General features: G+C 51.4%; 1 protein-coding gene across 1 annotated transcript in view; it reads right to left on the bottom strand.

The window, feature by feature from the left end:
- The window catches only part of UBE2E1 (ubiquitin conjugating enzyme E2 E1), a 75,386-nt gene extending 66,591 nt beyond the window's left edge, over window positions 1-8,795 (bottom strand). The window contains exons 1-3 of the mRNA XM_062215236.1: window positions 8,713-8,795; window positions 7,521-7,703; window positions 3,151-3,201 (exon numbers count right to left, since the gene is read on the bottom strand). Of these exons, the coding sequence (XP_062071220.1) occupies window positions 3,151-3,201; window positions 7,521-7,672 (203 nt within the window). The 5' untranslated portion in view covers window positions 7,673-7,703; window positions 8,713-8,795. The remainder of the gene's footprint in view (window positions 1-3,150; window positions 3,202-7,520; window positions 7,704-8,712) is intronic.
- Window positions 8,796-24,454: the final 15,659 nt, after the last annotated feature.

Here is a 24,454-nt window from a genome sequence, read left to right as displayed (position 1 = left end):
CCGAAATGTAATGAAGTTACAGGGAGCTTACTGTTAGTATTCCCTCGTATGCTTAAAATATTTCAATTACTGCTCAAAGACAATTTGTCTTGAAACAGCACCCTCTCCTCGAAAACCTGAACTTTTAGGCTTCTATGAGAAGGTTACTCATCATACAGATGTTTTCATTAAATAAAACCTAAAGTTGACAGCATTTAGACAAAATAGCCCATTTAGTATGTGCAGACATGCTGTCCACGGACACCTGCGTCTGCGGGCTGGATACACAGCTATAACGAGTCCACTTAGCACAGCCGGAGCTCTGGGCTATGAACCACACAGCCAAGCTGACTCCCCTGTCTGCACGGCGTCATTCTACAAGCCAAGAGAGGGTGGGCTTTAGGGAGTCATTACAATAGCCAAGAAGACATTTTTCTCCCTAAAAGAACAGAGCCAACCAAACAGTAGGGGAAAAAAGCCCAACCAAACGCACAGGGAGCTGGAAGACTCTTATATAAAACACCAAAATAGTTGAGATACTAAAAATAAGCATTTGATTGATATGGCAATATAAGGATACTTTAGAATAGTCACCTAAAAATAACCCCTGATGTGGTCATTAAATCTAATCTGCATTTTGTTCTTACAATAACTACTCAACATAATTAACACACAGCATTAACAGTTTATGTATTCATGGGTTATAACACACTTAGCAATTGCATTTTACAGATTTGAAGTTTACTTCAAATCCAAGTATTTTTGTTACCATTAATGAACCCAAGCAACATACCCTCCTCCAAAAAGCAATTCTCCCCCTGGTTTCCAATAATCGACTGTTTATTGAGAAGTTACCATGTGCTGAGTGCTATATACGAATAATGTGTTTAAATTTAAAACTAGAGAATAAATTCTGAATGAAGAAAGGACGCCCTAGAAGTGTAAAAGGACAAAGACACGTAAGTGAAAACCAAGTATTCAGTTCACTGAAAATACAGTTCATAGTGGAAATTACCACTGCAACAGGAACCAAGCCCTCAAACCCTAAGATTGAGGCAAACTTTAGCCAAGTTGTTTCTTAAAAAAATGCACTCATTTAAGGTATCATTTAAATCACACATTTTAATTGGACGCTAACTTCAAAAAGTATCACCCAAGTAAATTCTCCATTTCCATCTTCTAACAATTAGCACATTAAAATATTAAATAATTAAATCCCATCAGGTACCAGCAAAAAAGACCAGACTCATTTAAGAGAGCTGAATATTGGAGCTACTACTGTATTAACATAAAGAAAATAACATCAGTAAACCAACCAAAAGTAGAAATTGTGTGTTACTTAAAGCTCTCTACTGACGATGTCTTCAGAAAATAAAGTGGTTTTTATTTTTAAAAAAACAAAATATACATTGTCTTGCAGAATAAAAACGCCTGGCATTTTCTCTGCAATTAGACATTTTTCTCAAAATGCTTGGGTACGTTGTGGTTTGCCTACCCACCACCAGCCCCCAACAGCCCCCGAGTGTGGCATGTGCCGACTGCAGGTACGTTCTAACTTTTAACACTGAAGGGGACAATTCTGAAGCTAAGAAGTCCTACTTGCTGCACTAGCACAGACCTCACGTGAACTCAGCCAAAATGATGTGACGTTCAAGTGTACTTATCCTAGTTTTTTAAATGATTAATCCCACGAAAATCTTCAAATTTTTTACAATTTTAAATTTGGCTGCACTTTAGTCATAAGAAAGCCATTACATGTTTTAATAATGTTATTAGTTTTGGAACCAGTCTTCCAAAAACCATCTACTTTGATAAGCTGCAGCTGTCTGCACTCACCAGCAACACACGGAGGAGAGACACGACACCGAACAGGAACAGGAACCACACCTTCCCCACACTTCTCCCGTGGGGAAGGTCCTCTGCTCCCAACCGGGCCAGCAAGGGCTTCCAGGCCAACGGCTGATCCACTCAAGGAAAAGCAAACTACCCCAAGCCTCAGTCTTGACCAGTTCTCCACTTTCTCACTGTCCGCAGACTCCTACTGACCTTGAGCAAAATCCTCAAGGATGCCCAAGGGGTCCAGTTACATACAACCTACAGCTTAACAGCATTTCAAACTCCGGATGACTCTCCTCACAAAACAGGATAAAATTTCACCAATGAGCATCCCACACCTCATCAACATTAAGAAGGAATTTATGCAGAATGGCAATATTAAAATCTCCACTTCATCCGCTGATCATAACTTAGCAAGTTCAGTGTCAACAAGTACAATATTTCAGTTAGCTTTCCACATGCACGAGCACAGCCGGTGACCACCTAATGCTTTCATGTCCGTAACTTCTACTCCCACCTGCTAGAAGTTGAGAACGCTTCTGAATCCAATGCCTATTGGGAGAACTGATCATCAGGATCAAAGTTCTACTGAATTTTTAAACCCTGGCAGTTACAGAACTGAACAACGGATCTCCCTTGAGTGAATGGCTCTGTGACAACATTAAGTCTCCCACCTTGACTCAACAGTGGCAAAATGGCTAGAGGCTGAAAGACCAACACACCCTGAGAAAAGCTGGTTCAGATCGTTTTGAAACTGAAACACACCTATGCAGAGTCTGAATGAAGCAGTATCGAAGAGAAAACTGCCAGGGAGGCGCTCAGATCTATCATTTAACACAGAATCTTTTCATCAAAGCCACAAATGAGTTCCTGAATTGCTCTGCCACGTGCCCAGCGCAAAGTCACACACAGGGGAGTGCGTGTGAGGGGCCAGTGCTCAAGTCTACGCTCTATCTTGGCAGAGCCCGAATAAGGTTACTACAGCAAAGCAGTGCTCCAAAACAAAACGCACCCGAGCAGCTGAAAGGTTTTACATCATCCCTAACTGCGTATGAAGGACCCATGACTGTGCACGGGGGATCCCTCAATTTACTGATTTGTTCCCGGTCTGTAAGCGTCCACTCCGAATACACCCGTGCCTTCTCTTCACCACAGAGCTTGTCAGAGGCGCATCAAAACATTAATTAATTTCAGCCGTTACTGATTTTTGTAAGCACCAACACAAGCGTTAAGCAAAGAATTAAAGCAAAAAAAAACTACAATAAAGAGAAAAAAAAAAATCCAAGCCAGCGGTTAGCAGAATTTTAAGCAGAAAACGACCTGAAAGGAGCTCACCTGCAGTTGGGTGGAGGGTCTAAAGTGATGTCCGCCAGCTCCTTCTGAATCCTGGAGTCGGGAAGAGACAGACACAGCGTTAGGCGCCGGCAGCCCGGGCCCTGCGCAGAGCGGCGAGCCGCGGAGGCTCCTCACCCAGCGCGGACGGCTTCCGACCGGGCCTGCGCACCCCCGGCAGACCCGCCTCTCCGCTTTATGGGGTCCAGCCCGCGCCCCCCGCTCCCGGCTCCTCGGCCCAGAACCAAGTCCCGGGAAGGACGCGACCACCCCGGGCCACCCTGCGCCTCTAGGCCCGCCGCGGCCCATCGCCCCCACCCGGCAGGCAAAGGGCCCCAGCAACAGCCCGGCCCCGGCCCCGACCCCAGCACCAGCCCGGCCCCGGCCCCCGGCCCCGACCCCGGCACCAGCCCGGCCCCGGCCCCAGGTCCCGGCCCCAGGCCCCCGGCCACGGCCACGGCCCCGGCCCCAGCCCGGCCCCGGCCCCGACCCCAGCACCAGCCCGACCCCGGCCCCGGGCCCCGGCCCCCGGCCCCCGGCCCCCGGCCCCCGGCCCCGACCCCGGCACCAGCCCGGCCCCGGCCCCGGCCCCGGCCCCGGCCCCGACCCCGACTCCAGCACCAGCCCCGACCCCGACCCCGACCCCGGCCCCGGCCCCGACCCCGACCCCCGACCCCCGACCCCGACCCCAGGTCCCGGTCCCGGCCCCGGCCCCGACCCCGGCCCCCGGCCCCAGCACCAGCCCGACCCCGACCCCCGACCCCGACCCCCGGCCCCGACCCCGGCCCCGACCCCAGGTCCCGGCCCCGGCCCCGACCCCGACTCCAGCACCAGCCCCGACCCCGACCCCGGCCCCGGCCCCGACCCCGACCCCCGACCCCCGACCCCCGACCCCGACCCCAGGTCCCGGTCCCGGCCCCGGCCCCGACCCCGGCCCCCGGCCCCAGCACCAGCCCGACCCCGACCCCCGACCCCGACCCCCGGCCCCGACCCCGGCCCCGACCCCAGGTCCCGGCCCCGGCCCCGACCCCGACCCCTGGCCCCGGCCCCGGCCCCGACCCCGGCCCCGGCCCCGACCCCGACCCCTGGCCCCGGCCCCGACTCCAGCACCAGCCCGGCCCCGACCCCGGCCCCGGCCCCGGCCCCGGCCCCGGCCCCGGCCCCGGCCCCTCCGCCCTGAGGCACGAAGCCAACATGGCCGCTCCCCAGCCCCCTCGGGCCCTCCTGACCTGGCCGCCGTGGTGCCGGGGCGGCCCAGGCCGCGGGCGCGCCTCGCCGGGGAGCAGCCGTCGCCGCCCGCGCGGGCCACGCTCGGCGCCGCCCCTCTCCGCCCACCCCGCGGCCCACGCAGGTGCAGCGGCCGCGGCCCACGCAGGTGCACGCCCGTGCCGACGCCCGGGCCACCCGCAGGACACACGGCCGGCCCCGGGGTCCCCTGGGCAGCGACCCTGGACTTCACAGAGCGCCCCACGCCCACGCCCAGGCCAAGCCAGCAGGCCGTTCGCAGGGGCCTGGCCTTTGTCTGCGGCTCACCTAGGAGCATCAATGCTCAAAGTTTGGGGCCTCCGGGGGTCTGCCCCCTTCTCCGCGGTGCCTGTTTCTATAACCACGCGAGGCCCTACCTGGCTGTGTCACAACTCAGAAACCTCGCCCAGGGAAGACACGCGTGTGCACACACACGCGCGGTGGTCTGAATCACAATGCGTGCTTTTCTCTCCCCTAGGGTTTTCTGAGGGTAGGGCGAGAGGCTAGCTGCCTGCCAGGAGGCGTGGGTTTTCCAAGGCGCTGTCTGTCCCACGCCACAAGCGGAGAGAAATGAAAAGTGACAACTGGGAAGTTCTTGAAAGCTTCCTAAGGGAGGACATTTCCTGTCCCCCACCCATCTGGTCAGCTTTAGAAAGGGGCATTTCAGTCCGAGACAGCAGGCACCCCGGCCCGCTCTCCTCACTCACCTGCTGCTGTGCGCCAGGCAACAGGTTCCTCCCCCCAGCCCAGGGCATAGAAAAACACACCACGACTTCACTTCTCCTCTCCACCCCAACTTCTGCTATAAAACTTTCACTGAAGAGGTAGTTACTTCTTTAGCACCTGAAAAGTGTGATGCGGGCCGCTCTGCGGCCACTTCGTCTGGACAGCCAGTGCTTGCACCATTTCCAGAACACCGTGCTGGCCAGAGATTAGCAACCCGCTTCCTCTGCCTTCCTCTGCCCTGGCATGGAGACCACTTTCCAATATGCAGTTCGGCTGTAACCGGTGACTCTGCCAACCCGGGCTGCCTTCTCACTCTGCCTCCTGGTACTTGCGGCCCTACACCAACACCTCCCTTCCAAGCCCTTCTATTTCACAGAGCAGTTCTACAGGTTCTCACTAAATAACATCCTTCTTCCCCTCTTACTCTTCCCTAGATACACGGTCTCTCTCCATTTTTTATCTTTGGCTATTAACCTTAGCTCTGCTTTTAACACCAACAGCCACTTGGTCAGCAAGGTATCTTGGAGAGTTAAATTCACTGGAGGAAAAAAACAAAAGCCCTGATGTTAACTGGTAGGAAATTACTATTTGCAGCCCCAACTGTCATCCCAGCCATTTCCGAACAACTTTTTAACAATTTCTGTCTACTGAAAAAAATCCTCCTGTCCCTACTGTTCACGGACCCAAAGCAGGGTATTTTGTATTTGACACCTGCCTTTACCCCACCCCCACCCCCAGGTATTCCAGGGTTTGTATATAGCAGGGATGTCCCACAAAATAGAAAAACACTAATGACCTAAAGCAAATACCCTGCCTTGAGCAGGTCAGGGAACCTAAAGGCTTGGGGGAATGGGAGGAGTTAAGGAACGGCTTGTCCAGAGAGAGCAGAGTAGAAGCCAGGCTCCCATCAGCGCCGGCCAGAGGCATCAAACCAGGCCACTGACAATGAGAACCATCTTGCCACGGAACTCCAGACCTCCACACCATTTAAAACAAGCACAAGTCACTCCTTCATCAGCCCATGGGTAAGTCACCAAAACACTTGACCGCATTTTCAATGACAGAACAAACTCTCCACGTACAAACTGCAGGCTCCCTCCTCAATGGACAGACCGACAGCCCCAGATTCCATCTGACTTCAGATTCTTTAAGAAAGGTGTCTGAACTCACCACTTGGATTCCTTATAGCCACTTTAATGACCAGCTGAGAACAGGAGGATTGATGAGTGGGTGTCTGGGGGTTCCCAGGAACTTACTACAGATTATTTTAAGGGTCATGGGCATCACGGGATATCACTGAAAGACAGCGACAGGGCTAACAAGTGGTTACCTCCAGGGACTTAAGAAACAGCCACTGCTTGGCTTCAATGGAAAACAAAGGTGAAGCAACATTTTTACAGCCTAAGAGCAAACAGCTGAAAAAACCATGCCTCCCCGAAATCTGGTAAACAGACATTCTTAGTAGCAAAACTGAATCCTCAAAATAACCATTTTACAACCATTATTGATCCATGTGCTTCAACTCTCCAAATCAGAAAAATCTCTTTAAATTCCTTCAGAAAACATGTCTTCACCTACTAACTGCTTTTTAAAAATAAAACATTTACTTATTTATGAGGCACGGGAAGAGAGAGGTCTTCCAGCTGCTGGTTCATTCCCCAAATGCTGCAACTGCCATGCCTTGGTCCAGCCCCAGGCCAGCAGCCAGGAACTCCATCTGGGTCTCCCACAGGGGTGGCAAGGACCCAGGTACTTGGGGGTCCTTTATCCACAGCCCCCCGGGAGCAGTAGCAGGAAGCTGGCGCTCAGACTCCATCCCAGGCACCCCAATATGGGATGCTGATATCCCAAACATTAGTTTATCCCACTTCGCTACAACACTGGTCCCACCTACTACCTACCTACCTACCTACCTATCTAACATCTATCCATCCATCCATATATTTTACCACCTAATGAGACCCATTTATTCCTTATGCAATTTGTAGAGAAAACACTATTGAAAAAAATATCATCTGTGCAACAGGTGACCAAAAAGGAAGATGGTCCAAGAATTCATTTTGCTAAGAGTTGCCTGGGCAGCTATTAGTAATGAAGGACCCGATGACAGCTCTGGGGAGGGGCACAGATCACTGATTAATAGGACAAGCCATCTGAAACCAGATCTGAGGGTCACCAATCAAAGTGATGCGGATTCTTCCAAACTTGAGCAAGAAATGGAGAGAGAGGCAAGCCCCCATGGTCGCAAGTGGACAGTAATTAAAAAGAAAAACACAAGCGGCGAAAGAGACGGTCAGGAGGACTTCCAAGGCCACGTCTCTCACTCCGGGGGACACAGCCCCGCGCGCACTGAGCCGGCCCGCGCTGGGAGGCAGGGAGCCTGCGGAAGAGCGGGCACCTACCTCTTGGCGCTGGTGGAGAGGAGTTTGGAGTTTTTGCTCATGCTGACTTTACTCTCCTTCTTCTTGGGGGTGTTCGTTTCCTTCTCGGTTTGCTGGTTGGAGGACGAAGATGAGGAGGAGCTGGTGCTGGCCCTCGAATCGTCATCCGACATAGCGAACCCCCCACCCACCCGCGAACAGCCCCTGCAGCGGGGAGGGAGACAGAACAGAGGCAGACACGCCATGCAGGCGGTGTAAACAAGGCGGCCGGTGCCGTCAGGGGCGCCCGGGCCGGGGTCCCCCGCCGCCCGCCACGCGCTCCCCCGAAGTCCCCAGGCCCAGCGAGGCTGGTGCAAGTCGGACGCGGCTTGCCCGTTTGGGGCCCAGGTGGGGGCCGCGGGGACGGGGGTCTGGGGCCCAGCGGGCTGCCCACCAGGCCAGCAGGGGAAGCCGAGGCGGCGAGGCAGGGCCGGGCCGGCGGGCGAGGTCCGGAGGCGGCGGCCTCGGGGCTGTTTTTGTCCGCTCTCCGGGGGTCGCGGGGGGTCGGCGGCCCCGGAGGCCCGGGGCGGGGTGGGGGGGGGCACGAGCGGAGTTTGGCGAGGTCGGGACGAGAGCAGGGGCGGGCAGGAGTGAGAGAGGAAGCCGACACGGGGGGCCGGGGGCGGGGAGCGGGTGCTCGGGTGGGGGCAGGGGCGGCGAGGCCCGAGCGCCCCCCCCACACTGCCGCGCCGCGCCCCGACGCCCCTCCCCGCCGGCCTGGCCCTCGGCCGCCCGCCCGCCCCCCGGGGGCTGCGCCAGCCGGGCCGGGGTCCCGGGCACACGCCCGATCGCCCCCCGCGGAGGGCCGGGGGAGGCTGGGGGGGGGCGGCCTCCGGGGCGAGGGAGTAACAATGCGCCCGTCGGCCCGGGAGGGGCTCCTCTCCGCCGGCCCCCGGCCCGGGGGCGGGGGGGCACTCAGCGGGGCTCCCCCGACGCCCCCTCCCCCGCTCGCGGCCCCCTCGGCGGCCAGTGGGGGGCTCCCGGGGCCGCGCTGACAGTTCGAGCCACAATGCCCCCCCAGCCCCCGCCCCGACGCGAGCGGCCCGCACCCCACGCGGCCCGGAGCCCCTGCCCATCCCCCGCGGGCGGGCCCCGGACCCCCGGGGGCGCCCCCGGCCGCCCCCCGTCCCTGCTCCGGCCCTGCGGCCCCGGGCGGCGGGGGGGATCCCCGTACCTCTCTTTGTGTCTGGCTCCTCCGTGCCGCCGCGGCGGCTGCTGCTGCGGCTGCGGCTGGGCCTGGCCACTCGTGTCTCGCTCTCGCTGGGAGAGAAGCGGAAGTGCAGCAACAGCAACTATTAAACAGGCAATGGCTTCCCCCAGCCACACACGCTCGCGCTCCCCACCCCTCCTCCTCCTCCTCCTCCTCCTCCTCGCCCCGCCCCCGCCGGCCCGCACCCACCCACCGCGCTTCCCTGCCCCCCGGCCAGCCCTCCGCGGGGCGCACCGGGGACCCCGGGGACGCCGGCCCGGGGAGGAGGCGACGGCTGTGCCTTGCAAGTGGCCCGGGGCCCCGGGTTCCGGGCGGCAGCGAGGTGGGGGCGCCGGCAGCGGCTGCAGCTAGACGGCAGAGGGGGTCGCGAGAGCAAGTTCTTCCCGACCGGAGGAGTTGGGGGGGGGGGGGGGGCTTGCTGCTGGCCAGTACTTCGGACCGGAGCCGACCCCGGGAAACCCCAGCACGGGGGGTAGCGTGGTTCTGCTCCCGGCCGTGTACCTGCCCGGAGCGAGGTCAGCCCGGGCACGCCTGGGAGCAAACCCCAGCCGGGAGGTGCCTGTCCCAGGCACGTGCGATTCCACAATGTCAGGTTCTGCCAGTCACTTTTTTTTTTTTTTTTTTTTTTTTTGGGTGGAAAGTGGTCTGGTTTTATAAAAGGGATACAGAGGATTTCGTGACAAGTGAGCCCAACCTGTAACTGGGGAAATCACGCACGAACTGAACTAGACCGCATTGAGAATTGTTGCTGTCCGCGTGTGTTCAGGTATCTAGCCTGACTTAGGGAGATTGGATGGAAAGTTCTGGGGACCGCTGGACTTGCTTGAGCTACAATATAAATGCTGTTCAAACCCTAGTTTTAGAATAATCACAGGCATCCTTCTAAATTGTTCCTTATTTCGCCATTTTACCAAAAATCACTTTTTTACTGTATTAAGCCATCAACACGATTTGGCGATGCATGTTTTGTCACTTCAGTTGCAGGGAACTGAAGAACTGTGTGCTGTCCAAACACAACAGTTGCTCGCACACAGGGTCTAGTGTGTAGAGAGCCCACTTAGACTTCCTTGGGCCGCTTTAAATTATTCAAATTGCCCACATTTCCTGTGATAACAGAGGCCTCAGTTACCAGAGGAAAACACAAAATATGAAGCCCGTGACATAGCCAGAAATCAGGAAAACAGGTATACTCACTGCGCAGCTGAACTCCCAGCTTTATCAAGACTCATAAAGTAATTGTGCACGCTTCTTGCTCAATGCTTACCAGGAAGCGACCACAGCGCACAGCAGCAGCTGTTGGAGGTTCCAGCAGCCCAGAAGCCAAAGGAACCTCACGGGGCCTCGATCAGGGTCTGGAAAAGATCCCCAGACATAACCTTGCTCAGTCTTTGGTTTCAGGAGCCCGGGAAGAGCACGTAAAACGCAGGCATTTGAAGACAAAGCTTGAAAACAGGTTGTATGCTTTTTGTACTTCTGTTGAAAAAGATGAAGATTCAAGAGAAAACAGTGAGCAAACAGATGAACTGAGGATAGGAAAAACCAAGGCCGTTATTAAAACTGAGATTTCCTCTTGCGAACACTTGGAATTCCGATGCTCAAAAACACGTGCACATTATTAGTGCAATTGGTAAAATAATTAAATGTACAAAGACGAGGACTGACAGAGATCACGAGAAAATGAAAGGCTTGATTTGCTGAAATGACCAGAGTGACAGGTGAATTTTTTTCCTTAATATTGAGCTGCAGTAATCGTGTAGTTGGCCACTAAGTATAATAATTTTTTTAAAAAACCTGCACATGGCATTTTGTTTTATCGTTGATGCTTGGTTGGACTAGTCCCGGGGGAAATCATGGAAGCTAAGGACTGCTCAACCCATGCTTTCTCACCCACGGGTCTGTAGATCCCAGCCCACTTTCCTGGACCATTCCCTCAAATACACATGTTTTTAGGTTAGTGCTTTATGGTTTTAGAATGACCTGCCAAGGGGGAATAAAAAAACCTCAAAGTGTTTAGAGAAGAATCCACTGCTCCCCAAAGACAGCTTTGTATCAGATTATTTTAAATATTTGGTTGTCTTAGGGGAAAAACACTGCATTTACCACCTCTGGCTCTTCTACTTACTGACACAAGGCCTAGGGAGCCAGACTTTCCTCATCTATAAAGATGCTGACTGGCGACATCAACGTGTATCTACATGAAGGTGTTTTATTCACTGGTACCCAGAGCTAATCACAAAGTCCACTCTGGTCCTACTCCTCAGAAATTAGGACATGGAGTCTCTATGCCTTAGAGTGGACGACAAGTGCAGTATAAGAAACCTAGGGCCAGTGTTGTGGCACAGTTGTTAAGCTGCCATCTATGACGCCAGCGTCCCATGGGGTCTCAGCTGCCCTGCTTCTGATCCAGCTCCCTGCAAATGCACCTGGGAAAGCAGTGGAGGGTGGTGCAAGTGCTTGGCCCTCTGTACCCATGTAGGAGACCTGGATGAAGCTCCAGGCTCCTGGCTTTGACCTGGCCCAGCTCCAGCTTTTGTGGCCATTTGGGGAGTGAACCAACAGATGGAATATCTCTCTCTCTCTCTCTCTCCCACTCAAACTGTCACTCTCGGGTGCTCTTCCTTTCAAATAAATCGAGGAAAGGAAGGGGGGGCAGGAAGGTTGTGGGGGAGACGGAGAGAGAGAGAAAGGGAAAGGAAAAGAAAGAGAAGGAAAGGAAGTGAGCCGTCCAGTGGGGCTGGGGCTGTGGGCCCCCAGAGGTGGGTAGAATGTTCTTCACAAGCAGATAGCCAGCCGTGGCTACAAAGCCTGTCTCCAGACCCGGCGGCATCTCCCCTACTGTAGCTTCTTGTGCTGCCTGTGTGACCTTGTAGCTTTAAATCACGCCTTCAAGTTAGTTGCAATCTTCCACTGTGAACTAGCAGAGGGGGCTGAGCCCCTAAGGAGAATTGGGCTATCTCCAAGAGAGCCCCGCTACCTCCATGAGCCTCAAGCCAATCAACATACCCTATGTGAACCTTCCCCAACCCCTGTGCAACCGGCATCCCCCGAGAATGGCCCAGTGAAAAGACAGCAATGCCTTAAAAACCCTGGGCACGTCCTCAAAGCCAGTGTCCCGTGCGGGCACCCCGCCTGCTCTCCTCTCGAGCAAGATGCTTTTCTGTTGCTTGCCGATCAAATACAAGTTCTTGCTTCTTTGCAAATTGCTTCCCAGCTTTTTCTTTCTATACAGAGCTCAGGAGAAGAACCCAGGAAACTCGCTCCTGCAGCTGCCCTCGCCTCTGTGACCTGTGACAGGAAGGAAGTGAGGGAGAGGGAGGGAGGGAGGGAGGGAGGGAGGGAGGGAGAAAACCTTCCCTCCAGGAGAAAGGTAAAGGGGAGGAATCATAAAATCCTATTACTGCAAGGGGCTTCAGATGGGGAAATGAAGGGGAAGAAAGCCAGATATCTTTTCCAAGATCATGTAGCCAACTGGTGACAGGCAGCACTGCTTAGGACGCCACACTGTCCATACATGATCTTGTCAATTCTGGCAGTACCATGTAGGGGAAAAGACTATATTATATCAGAGAAAAATACACTCAATCTAAAAATCTCTGATAGGGCAGGCCTTGTGGCACAGCGAGTAAAGGCACTGCTTGCAATGCAAGCAGCCAAATCAGAGCGATGGTTCGAGTCCTAGTTGCTCCCCTTCCAATCCAGATCCCTGCTGATGCACCTGGGAAGTCAAGGAATGATGGCCCAAGTGCTGGGGCCCTTGCCACCCAGGTGGGAGACCAGCATTGAATTTCTGTCTCTCTTTTTTTTTTGACAGGCAGAGTTAGACAGTGAGAGAGAGAGAGAGAAAGAGACAGAGAGAAAGGTCTTCCTTCCATTGGATCACCCCCGAAGTGGCCTCTATGGCCGGCGCTGCGCCAATCCGAAGCCAGGAGCCAGGTGCTTCTCCTGGTCTCCCATGCGGGTGCAGGGCCCAAGGACCTGGGCCATCCTCCACTGTACTCTCGAGCCACAGCAGAGAGCTGGCCTGGAAGAGGAGCAACCGGGACAGAATCCAGCGCCCCGACTGGGACTAGAACCCAGGGTGCAGGTGCTGCAGGCGGAGGATTAGCCTAGTGAGCCACGGTGCTGCAAATTCCTGTCTCCTGATTGCAGATTAGTTCAGCCCTGGCCTTTGGGGCCATTTAGGGGGTGAATCAGAAGATAGAAAATCTCTGTCTTTTCCTCTGCCTCTTTCAAAAAATTATATATATATATATAATGTATATATGTATAAAGAACTCTGACAGTATTTTCAGAAATATATTAATCATCATAAATTGGAATCATAGTTGGAAAAGTAGAAAACTGGAAGCAAGCTCATTTAACTTAAACAAATGATTCCTGGGGCCAGCATCGTAGTACAGCAAGTTAAGCTACCACCTGTGACACCAGCATCCCGTGTGAGTGCTGGTTTGAGTCCCAGCTGCTCCACCTCTGATCTAGCTCCCTACTGATGTGCCTGGGAAAGCAGTGGACAATGGCCTAAGTGCTTGGGCCCCTGCACCCACATGGAGACCCAGCTGAAGCTCCTGGCCTTGGCCTGGGCCCGGCCCTGGCCTTGTGACCATGTAGGGAGTGAACCACTGGATGGAAGCTCTCTCTCTTTCTGTCTCTTCCTCTAACTCTGCCTTTCAAATAAATGAATTTTTTAACAAAACAAATGGCCCCTCTTGAAGTTCCCTGCTCCAGGCCCTGAGAATAATCCTCATTATTTATGTGTTTTACCTTTACAGATCTATTTTAAACAGGTAATCCATGTTTGTGTTATATTAGTCTAAAGAAACCAGAAAACCAGAGGGTATGTCAGGGAAATACGCTCCTGCCCCACCCTCAGTGTCCCTGAGAGGGAGGGAGGCCGTGACCCGTGCCAGGAAACGCACACACGCGTGTTACATGCCTTGATAGAAACACGCCCCTCACGTTGTTAGAAATGCATCTAGGCCGGCGCCGTGGCTTAACAGGCTAATCCTCTGCCTTGCGGTGCCGGCACACCTGGTTCTAGTCCTGGTCGGGGCGCCGGATTCTATCCCGGTTGCCCCTCTTCCAGGCCAGCTCTCTGCTGTGGCCCGGGAAGGCAGTGGAGGATGGCCCAAGTGCTTGGGCCCTGCACCCGCATGGGAGACCAGGAGAAGCACCTGGCTCCTGGCTTCGGATCAGCGAGATGCGCTGGCCGCAGCAGCCATTGGAGGGTGAACCAATGGCAAAAAGGAAGACCTTTCTCTCTGTCTGTCTCTCTCACTGTCCACTCTGCCTGTCAAAAAAAAAAAAGAAAAAGAAAAAAGAAATGCATCTAGCCACGGAGGCCCAGGCCGTGTGGCTCAGCGACAGCCCGCGGGGTTGAGAAAGTGTGCTCCAGCTTGCTAGCACCTGTTCCTGGTCCTCAGCGTGATCCGACTCTCTTCCCAAGGCATCTGCAGTGCATCCAGTGCTCTGAAGTAGCAGCTCTTGACGACCGGGCGCTGCATTCCAAAGGAGGAGACCAGGTCTAACTTTGGACTTTGTCAATTACACCGAAATTCCAGAACAGCATAAAGGCGACCAATTTCACATCTGAAGAATTGTCAAGCAAATTAACATTCGTTAATATGGCTTTTGGGAAACGTAGCCTTATGGCTGAATAGGAAGGAACTCCTTTTTCTGTCCACAGAAGGAAAAAAAAATCTTGTGTTTGGAATTTTAGAAGAATTTCTATAAAGCCTTTCGGGTGGTGGAGGGGGAAGGACTCACGGGGAGTTTCAGGCCCTTTGTTTCATTTAATAATGCTCCTTTTAAAATGCTCCTTTATAACACAGAGAGATAAGGAAAGCTGACAAAGAAGGGAGACTGAGGCTTTACCTCCAGTTAGGGCCATTTTCCCATAAGCCTTTAAGAACCAGACAAGGCGCTGACCCTGTGAAAGGTCCTGAGCCTCTTCAGGATTTCTGGCCCTGAGTGCTGCTATTGCAGGCAGCTGGGACAGAACTGAATTATTTTTTCTACCACATGGAGGCATTGAACAACCATGTGATTTTCAAAGTTTACCAAGACTTGATGACAGTCTGACACGGTCTCGGGCAAGGGCAGCCTGGTTTATTTGAGGTCCACAAATGGCCAGTGCTTCTGTGAAAGCCCCTGGCTCAGGCTGTAATTTAGCATCGCCTTGGTAGGATGTATTTTCTAAACAAGCTAGCCTTCTTCAGCCTTCTATATGCTGATCACAGGACACACTATACTGGAATATATTAGATGGTAGTTTGGGTAATTTGGCTCATTAGTCTCTGAACCTATTCCTGAATTTCACACTTTTTCAGTTTTCTGAAATTTGGAGCAATGAAATAAGAGGGAAAATTATGTCTGTTTTGCACTCTTAATTGTCTATTGTGCAACTTTGTAAAAATATCGATTTTCCCACAGTTCCATGATGTGGCAACTCGATAGTCAGGGATACAGTTTTCAATCACAAATTTATCAAATCCCAGAAGCAACTGGCAGTGATATGCCACTCGTGACTGGCCAAGCCGACACACCAGCTTCTGTCTTGGCCAGAGACAGAACTCACGACTGAGCCACAAATCAGTCGATCAACAAATATCCATTCCTTAGCCTGTGTGGGCTAAGCGAGGTGAATGTAAAGAAATTGAAGTGATGCCTCTGGCTCCTAGCAAGGGCTCACAGGAGAAGGTTTACAAGCTAAGCCTAGAAGGCCACACAGGACTTGGCCACCTGCTGAGGCAGCCCTGGGGTGAAATGACATTGACAGGGATGTGAGAAAACAGCCAGACCCCGATACTCTAGTATTAAAGTTACATATATATTGCAAAATAGAAAAGATTATTAGTACAATAATAGTTTATTAAAACAAAAGTAAAGAATTCTGCAAAAATATTGTTGCCCTGAAAGATAAAGAAAAACCGAAGTTCCAGATTAGAGGAGACTGAAGCGGCCCAGGATCTGAACGTGAAGTGTGGTCCTGGGCCAGACCCCATTCCGGATGGGAAGAAACAGCATAAAGGACAGAACTGATCAGCTGAAAAAATTAGGGGCCGGCGCTGTGGCTCGCTTGGTTAATCCTCCGCCTATGGCGCTGGCATCCCATACGGGCACCAGTTCTAGTCCCGGTTGCTCCTCTTCCAGGCCAGCTCTCTGCTATCGCCCGGGAGTGCAGTGGAGGATGGCCCAAGTGCTTGGGCCCTGCACCCCATGGGAGACCAGGAGGAAGCACCTGGCTCCTGGCCAGGTCGGCGCAGCACTGGCCGTAGCAGCCATTTGGGGGGTGAACCAACGGAAAGAAGACCTTTCTTTCTGTCTCTCTCTCTCACTGTCTGTAACTCTACCAGTCAAATAAATAAATAATTTTTTTTAAAAAAAAAGGAAAAAATTAGATAACAGCTTTCGATCAATGTTAAGTTTCTTGATAGATAATTCAACTGAGAATTTTGCTCTTTGTTTCTGGGAAATACAGATGCAAGGCGTAAAGGGGTGGGGTGTGATACTTGCAAACTAGTTCAAAAAATTAAGAAAAATAAATAACAATGTGTGTGGCTGGAGAGAGAGAGAGAGAGAGAGAGACAGAGAGAGAGAGAGAACAATATAAATGTGCCAAAATGTTACAAATTGGTGACTCTGGGGAAAGGGTATATGGATGGGCTCTGCATTATTCCGTCGCTTTCCTGGAAATTGAAAATTAAAAAAAAACTGTGTAGGCACCTTGGAGAGAATAAAACTGAGAGGAATGAAGAAGAGATGGCTAACACATTACATATTTCTGCATTGTTTTGCTTCTTAAAATAAATGTGCATTCCTTTAACATGCTCTTAAACCCCAATCATGAAATCTTTAATATACAAAGTAGTGCATGGAAACAGAGAACACAGAAAGCTAGAGAGGGAGGCCAGGAGTCGAACTCACTCGGTGGAAGGCCCCAGAAAAGTGAGAGAATGGTTAGGAAGAAAGACAATGAGAAGGAAGGACCGGGAGCTTGGGGAAGGGCTCCACAGTGACCGAAGCCTGGATTTCATTACAGCATAAATGGTACAAGGGGGAGAGAGAGGCATTTTACCCTATGGATATTTTAAGGTTAGTCTGATGGAAAAGCCAGCAAGGACTCAAGCCAAGGAAGAAGCTATTGAGGAAGTCCCGGCTTAGGGAAGCAGCTCCAGCTTCCATCTCTCCTTGCTGATTTTAATCAACCCCTCTAATGCTTCAGCTATGGGAGGGTCAGTCCCACGACCGCAGAGCATTTGCCTGCTTGGAACTGTCTAAGAACAGTGCTTGGCCCTCAGTAGGCCTGCAGGTATGGAGGCCCAGGATGGGTTGTCTGAGGTCAGGCGACCAGTTAGCACCAGAACCAAGACTTGCCCCTTGGGGGAGCTAAAGTGGATGGTGGGGAGATCTCCATGCCCCACAGGTGGCCAGGGACTCAGAGGCAACAGGCGAGCCTCCCTGGAGGGAAGCCTCCTCTTGTTCCAGCCACCCCGGGAACTGGACTGTCCCGCTCGTCTTTGCTAGCCCCTCAGCAGTGGGCACTGGACTGAGCGCAGATTTGCAATTCAAACCCACACCCACCTTGATTGCTGAACGACACTCCCTGAATTGAAAGCTACCCGGAATCTCACAGTAGAGCAGAGACAGCTGGTTCCCAAAGACGCCAAGGTTCCTGTAGGTCCTCTTCCTGCCCTGACTCTATAGGCCTCTCGAGAAGGCTTCTGGCTCTTGGAGAGGCAGTGGAAGACTGGAAATTGGTGGGCATGGCCATGGAGGCTTCGAGGCTGACGTTCCACCTGCCAACGCTGGTTTCCCCACAGCTTGTCGGGAGCAAAGGTTGGGCAGAACCTTGTCTCCTTTTCCCCACTGCTTCATTCCCGCCCCGTTCTCCATCTTAGGTAGGAACACTGTTCAAGGCAGTGCTGGGAACAAGCAGGGGCCTGCGTTTGGCCCAGCAGTTAAGGCCAGTGGGGATGCCCACACTCCATATTGGAGTGCCAGGGTTCGAGCCCCAGCTCCACTCCTGACTCCAGCTTCCTGCTAATGCACACCCCGGGAGGCAGCAGTGACGGCTCAAGTAGCTGCATCCCTGCCATCCATGTGGGATTCCCAAATCGAGTTCCCAGCTCCTGGCCTTGGTCTGTCCCAGCCCCAGCTGTTGTGGGCTTTGGAGAGTGAACCGGTGGATGGCTTCTCTGTCTTTCACTCAAATAACATTTTTTTTAAAAAAAGAGAGAAAGAAAAGAGCCAGAGAGAGAGAGAGAGACAGAGACAGAGACAGAAAACAGGGGGCCAGCACTGTGGAACAGTGGGTTAAACTGCAGCCTTCAATGCCAGCATCCCATATGGGCACCAGTTTGATTCCTGGCTGCTCCACTTCCGATCCAGCTCCCTGCTAATACACATGGGAAAGCAGCAGAAGATGGCTCAAGTGCATGAGAGACCTGGATGAAGCTTCTGGCTGTTGGCTTTGCCCTGGCCCAGCCTGTGCCCTTGTGGCCATTTGGAGAGTGAACCAGCAGATGGAAGATCTCTCTCTCTAACTCTGCCCTTCAAATAAAATAAATAAATCTTTTTTAAAAAGAGAGAGAGCAAGGACACACAGATCTGTGTTTTCATACTTATGCTGCCTCTTATTCTCTAATTATCTATGTGTCTTCAAAATGAGTTTTCTTTCTTTCTTTCTTTCTTTCTTTCTTTCTTTCTTTCTTTCTTTCTTTCTTTCTTTCTTTCTTTCTTTCTTTCTTTCTTTTTCTGAATGCCAGAAGGTTGGAGAGGGAGAAAGAGAGATATCTTCCAACTGCTGGTTCTTTCCCCAAACACCCACAACAGCCAACAGCCAGGGGTGGGACAGGTCGAAGCCAGGAATTCAAAGTGAGTTTAGGAATCCAAGGACTTGAACCATCATCTGGTGCCTCCCATTGTGCACATCAGTAGGAAGCTGGTGTGGAGAGCAGGGCCAGGACACAAAACAAGGCACTCGGATATGGGATACAGGTGTCTCCAGTGGTCACTTAACCGCTCATCAAATGCCTGCCTCCAGGGGTGAGTTTTTAACTCTCCCTGAACCTTTGCTGCCACATATGTGAAACTGGGCTAAAACTCACTTCATAAGTGTTTTTTTTTTTGAAGGTCAAATGAGAGAGCTGTCACCCATGACCTGAGCGCCCAACAAATAGTAGCTATTGTCACGTAGGACACGCATCCCAGCTAACATATCTTTTCAGGGCTCCATTCAGTGGCCTTGGACTTCCTTTGACTGTTGCAGAGTTAATAAATCAGAAGAGTGCACACAGCCAAACCTCACTTACACACTATTTTGTGTGGTTTCCTGTCTGTAAGCACAGGGAGAGGAGGACCCCCGCCCTGCTCCAGCTCCAGCAAGGCGCCTGCCAGGAGCTGAGTAACACCTGCTGATTGATTGTGCAGGTGGGAGGAGCCTCCGAGTGCATGAGCAAACAGGTAGGTTGGAAGCACCTGGGTTTGCCCAGAAATGCTCCTGTCTCGATGAGTCACATAAGGCCAAGTATGTGCCACTTCTGCTTAAATTGTTTGGAAAACTGTGAGAGGAAGGATCTTGCCAGAGGATTTGCGTCCATTACCTGGAATGAATTCCCTGTTCTCTTCTAGCTGGAAACGTGGGTCAACCTCTCAGAAATGTTAGGAGATCAAAAGGAGACACTGTGGGCAAGTTGTGATTTTCAAAGAGATTTAAAATACAAGGAAGGGGCCAGGTCTGTGGCGTACTGCACATATGGGTGCCAGTCCAGTCCCGGCTGCTCCTCTTCTGATCCAGCTTTCTGCTATGGCCTGGGAAAGCAGTGGAGGGTGGCCCAAGTCCTTGGGCCCCTGCACCTGTGTGGGAGACCTGAAAGAAGCTCCTGGCTCCTGGCTGCTGGCTTTGGATCCGATCAGCTCAGCTCTGGCTGTTGTGGCCATCTTGGGAGTGAACCTGCGGATGAAGACCTCTCTCTCTCTCTCTCTCCCTCTCTCTCTCTCTCCCTCTCTCTCTCCCTCTCTCTCTCTCTCTCTCTCTCTCCCTCTCTCTCTCTCTCTCTCTGCCTCTTTGTAGCTCTGCCTTTCAAATAAATAAAATAAATCTTAAAAAACAAAGCAAAAAAACAAGGAAGTTCTTTGGGATGTTTGTCTTGCCCAATAAGGGCCAGTGTAGAAAATGCTGGTGAACGGGGTGGACCTGCGGCCTGGGGTTAACACGCCTTTGGCTCTCAGAGTTCCTGGGTCCCAGTACTAGCTCTGCTCTGGATTCTAGCGTTTCTGCTCATGTGCACCTCGGGAGGCAGCAGGGACTTTTCAAGTAGTTGGATTCCGGCCACCCACGTGGGAGACCTGGCTTGAGTTCCTGGCTCCTGGCTTTGGTCCCCAGGACGCAGGCACCTACACAGTGAACTTCTCCCTGCCTCTCTCCCTCTCAAGCACTTTGTGTCTCTGTGGGGAAGGAGGGGAGGAGGGAAAAGAAGATGCTGGTGAAATGTTTAAGCTCCTTAACCTGTCAACCTCCAATAAGCTTTGTGTTTTGTATTCCTGGAAGTGTAAACTTGTCATAACCACCGCTTTCTGTTTGCAGAGGCTGTGCACATCTGTGCACATCTGTGGGCTACTCAAGGTCTTGCATGTAATCTGCAAGAGCGATTTGGAGCTGGGTGATTTGGGAGAATACAAGGGGCCTTCAAAAAGTTCACGGAGAATGAAACTAACAGATAAGTTCATTTTAGTGTAAAAAAAATGAAATCGGTGCATACAACGGTCTTCAGAAATTCCTAAACACGTTTATAATGAAAAAAAAAAAAAAAAACTATGCATGGATTTCTTTTTTTTTTTTGCACCAAAATAAGTATCTTTTAATTCCATTTTCCAAGCACTTTGAAATCCCCTCATATTTCCCCTCTTGTTAGGATTCTAAGTGTTTGCTACCTTGAGGGATCGAGAGCCGTAACTTCCGTGTGAAAACAGGTTTTTCCCTGCAATTACAGAAAGTGAGGACTGGTGGTGAGAAGCCCTCTGCAGTGCGAAGCCAAGCAGTTCCCCGCAGTCCGGCTCCCTCTTGCTGCCGCTGCACCCTGACTGCCGTTGGCTGCTGGGTCAGAACAATCCTTTCCCACACTGAGAGTCGTGTTCCAGAGCTGAGGGGCTGTTTCTTTCCAGTTGTGTCTGAGCCTAAAATAAATCCCTGGGGTGGTGGGTTGGCCTACAAAGTATATATTTAAGATGCTATCTTTGGAAACTGCTAAAGAATGAAATGAAAACTTGTGATTTTCCTTGCACTTGGCTTGAAAGCAAAATAAAGATTTTATGAGCTTGGAGGTGAATACATTCACTCTCTTCAAAACTTTCTCACTTGTAAATGAGTGGCTTAGTGCAGATCCCAGAGTTGGAAATTCAAATTCTATAGATTTTTCTTAGCTCTGTCCTTCCTTAGATTCAGTCTTTACCAAAATCATCAACTATCAACTTGTTTTTTTTAAAAAACAAAACAAAACAAAAAAAAAACCCTATAGGTCTAATGTGTTTACATTACAAACACATATTACTATTGATTCATCTCGTCATTTATTTATTGCATATATAAAAGCTACAGAGTCCCCAAACTAGATGATTTTAGTGTCACCCTTCAAAGGAATGGCTAAAGAGGCTTTCTTTTTCTTTCTTTTAAAAAGTGTTCTTGAAGTTATCAGTTTGTTTTTTTATTTGAAAAGCAGAATGACAGAGACAGAGGGAGAAACAGAGAGAGATCTCCCATTTGCTGGCTCATTCCCCAAATGTTCACAACAGCTGGGGCCAAAGCCAGGAACCCCATCCAGCTCTTGCATGCGGCTGGCTCGAACTCAAGTACTGAGCCGTCATCTGCCGCCTCTCAGGTGCATTAGCAGGAAGCTGGATTGGAAGAGGAAATGGAGATGGGACTCCCAGGCATTTGAACATGGGTGTGGGTGTCCCAGCAGTGACTTGTACCCACTGCTGTTTTATTGAGGTGGAGAAGCTTTTTTTTTGAAGATTTATTTATTTATTTGAAGGGCAGAGTTACAGAGAGACGGCAGGGGTTGGGGGGGGAGAGAATCTTTCATCCGTTGGTTCACTCCCCAATTGACCACAATGGCCAGAGCTGCGCCGATCTGAAGCCAGGAGCCAGGAGCTTCTTCCAGGTCTCCCATGTGGGTGCAGGGACCCAAGGACTTGGACCATCTTCTACTGCTTTCCCAGGCCATAGCAGAGAGCTGGATCAGAAGTGGAGCAGCTGGGACTTGAACCGGCGCCCATATGGGATGCTGGCACTGCAGGAGGCAGCTTTACCCGCTACACCACAGCGCTGGCCCCCTTTTTCTTTTGCATTAAATATAGGATTTCTGTGTCCTGTCCTCATGAAATAGACGTGAACCTCCCCATTGTGTCAGATGTGGAAGGCAGGGCCATGCTGTGTGTCATCAGCACTGAGTGACAGTGGGATCCGGTCCTGTGCTGGGCCCAGCCTGAGTGCTTCTGCTTCCTGAACAGCCTTTTCCCTTCATTTATTTGCTTGTTTTCTGTTACAGAAAGTTTCAAACATTCATTGAAACAGAAAAAATAGTGTGACGATTCCAATGTAGACCCACCCCCATTGCCTACATTCAGGAATTGATAATATTTTATTGTATTTGCTTTATCTTTATTTTTTTTTTTTGCTAAATAATTATAAAGGAATTAACAGACATTAAAACAATTTGCCCCTAAATTCTCTAAAAAAAAAAAAAAAACTACCTGGTACTATATACTACAATCACATCTGACAAAACTAGCAATAGTTTTCTGGTATTATCTAATTCTGCAATCCATATTCAATCCCTTAATTTGATTTTATGTCCAAATCAATATTCTACAAACACCATGCACATTGCTTTTCTTTGTTATGTTTCTTTTAATCAAGACAAATCCTGCAGAGGTTCTACCTCTCCAGCCTTTCTTTTTTCCTTTTTAAATAAATATATATATATTTTTTGGACAGGCAGAGTGGATAGTGAGAGAGAGAGAGGCAGAAGAGAGAAAGGTTTTCCTTTTTGCCGTTGGTTCACCCTCCATTGGCCGCTGTGGCCGGCGCATCTCGCTGATCTGAAGCCAGGAGCCAGGTGCTTCTCCTGGTCTCCCATGCGGGTGCAGGGCCCAAGGACTTGGGCCATCCTCCACTGCCTTCCTGGGCCATAGCAGAGAGCTGGCCTGGAAGAGGGGCAACCAGGATAGAATCCGGTGCCCCAACCGGGACTAGAACCTGGGGTGCTGGCGCCACAAGGCGGAGGATTAGCCTGTTGAGCCACGGCGCTGGCCTCTTTTTTCCTTTTTAATTTAAAAAAAAATTTTTTTTGGAGGGACAGAGAAAGAGAGAGAGAGGTCTTATTCACTCCCCAAACACCCACAACAGCCAGGGCTGGGCTGAGACAGAGGCTGAAGCCAGAATTGACAACACAATCCGGGTCTCCCATATCAGCGGCAGAGACCCAACTGCTTGAGTTTCCCACGGTCTGCATCAGCAGGGAGCTGGAATTGGGAGCAGAGCCCAGACGAGCACCCACGCCATCCAGTGTGGGAGGTGGGCCGCAACACCCACTCCCATGCCTTTATTTTAATTGTGACATTGACTGGTAGGAGAGACTTGGCTGGTTTGTTGTTCAGAATGGGTTAGCTTGGTAGCTTTTCTTCACGGGACCATTTAATGTGAACCCTCCATCACTCTCCGTTCTGTAAATCCGAGCTTTCATACAAAGGCGCAACTGAATTCCAGTTACACATTTTGGGGAAGTCAAATCGCAGGAGACACGGAGTACTTCCTGATGGGTCACAGGGAGGGATGACTGCTTGCCCCTTGGAAGGCAGAGATACCTATCAGTTCTCATTTGTCTTATAAAACATCCCTGGACCTGAAGCCAGAGCAGTGAACATCATTTAACTTCCCAGCTTCCTTGCAAGAGACAAACCCGACACCGGCCTCACTAGCTGCACAGGCAGGGCTGTAGTAGAAGACCATAGTACTATCTCCAGCGAGAGCTGAGCGTTTTGTTCAAGACCTCAGTTTATCCATACAATAACAGCGGTGGATAAGCACTTTCATCACCACCTTCCCTCTAGGGGTGAGGACACGGAGGCAGAGTTTAAACCATTTAACCAGGGTCAGAGTTGTGCAGAAAATCATCCGATAAGTGCCATACAAAAGTGAGATCTTGGCACAGAAATGCCAGTGGTTGTGCTAGGGCATTGGGAGGACTTTGTTTTTCTATGCTTTCCAGAGTTTCTATTTCATTAATGAACATAAAATGAGGGGTGGGCTTTGTGGTGCACTGGGCTAGGTCACTGCTTGGGGTGTCCAAATCCCATAGCTGAATGCCTGGGTTTGAGTCCTGCTTCTGCCTACGCTTGCAAATCGGCTTTTTTTTTAATGCACCTGAGAGACAGCACACAGTGGCCCCTGCCACCCACATAGGAGACCTAGAAGGAGGTCCTGGCTCCTGGCTTCAGCCTCGTCCAGGCCCCATGTGGGGAGTGAACCAGCAGATGGGAGATCTTTTTCTCTGTCACTCTTTCAAGTAAAATTAATTAATTAGGGATCCGCACTGTGGTGTAGCGGGTATGAGCCACCACCTGCAGTGCTGGCATCCTATATGGGCACCGGTTCAAGTCCTGGCTGCTTCACTTCTGATCCAGCTCTGTGCTATGGCCTGGGAAA

Source organism: Lepus europaeus, chromosome 2 (assembly GCF_033115175.1).
Source record: "Lepus europaeus isolate LE1 chromosome 2, mLepTim1.pri, whole genome shotgun sequence".
Lineage (NCBI taxonomy): Eukaryota > Metazoa > Chordata > Mammalia > Lagomorpha > Leporidae > Lepus > Lepus europaeus.
This window is presented reverse-complemented; position numbering and strand designations above follow the sequence as displayed.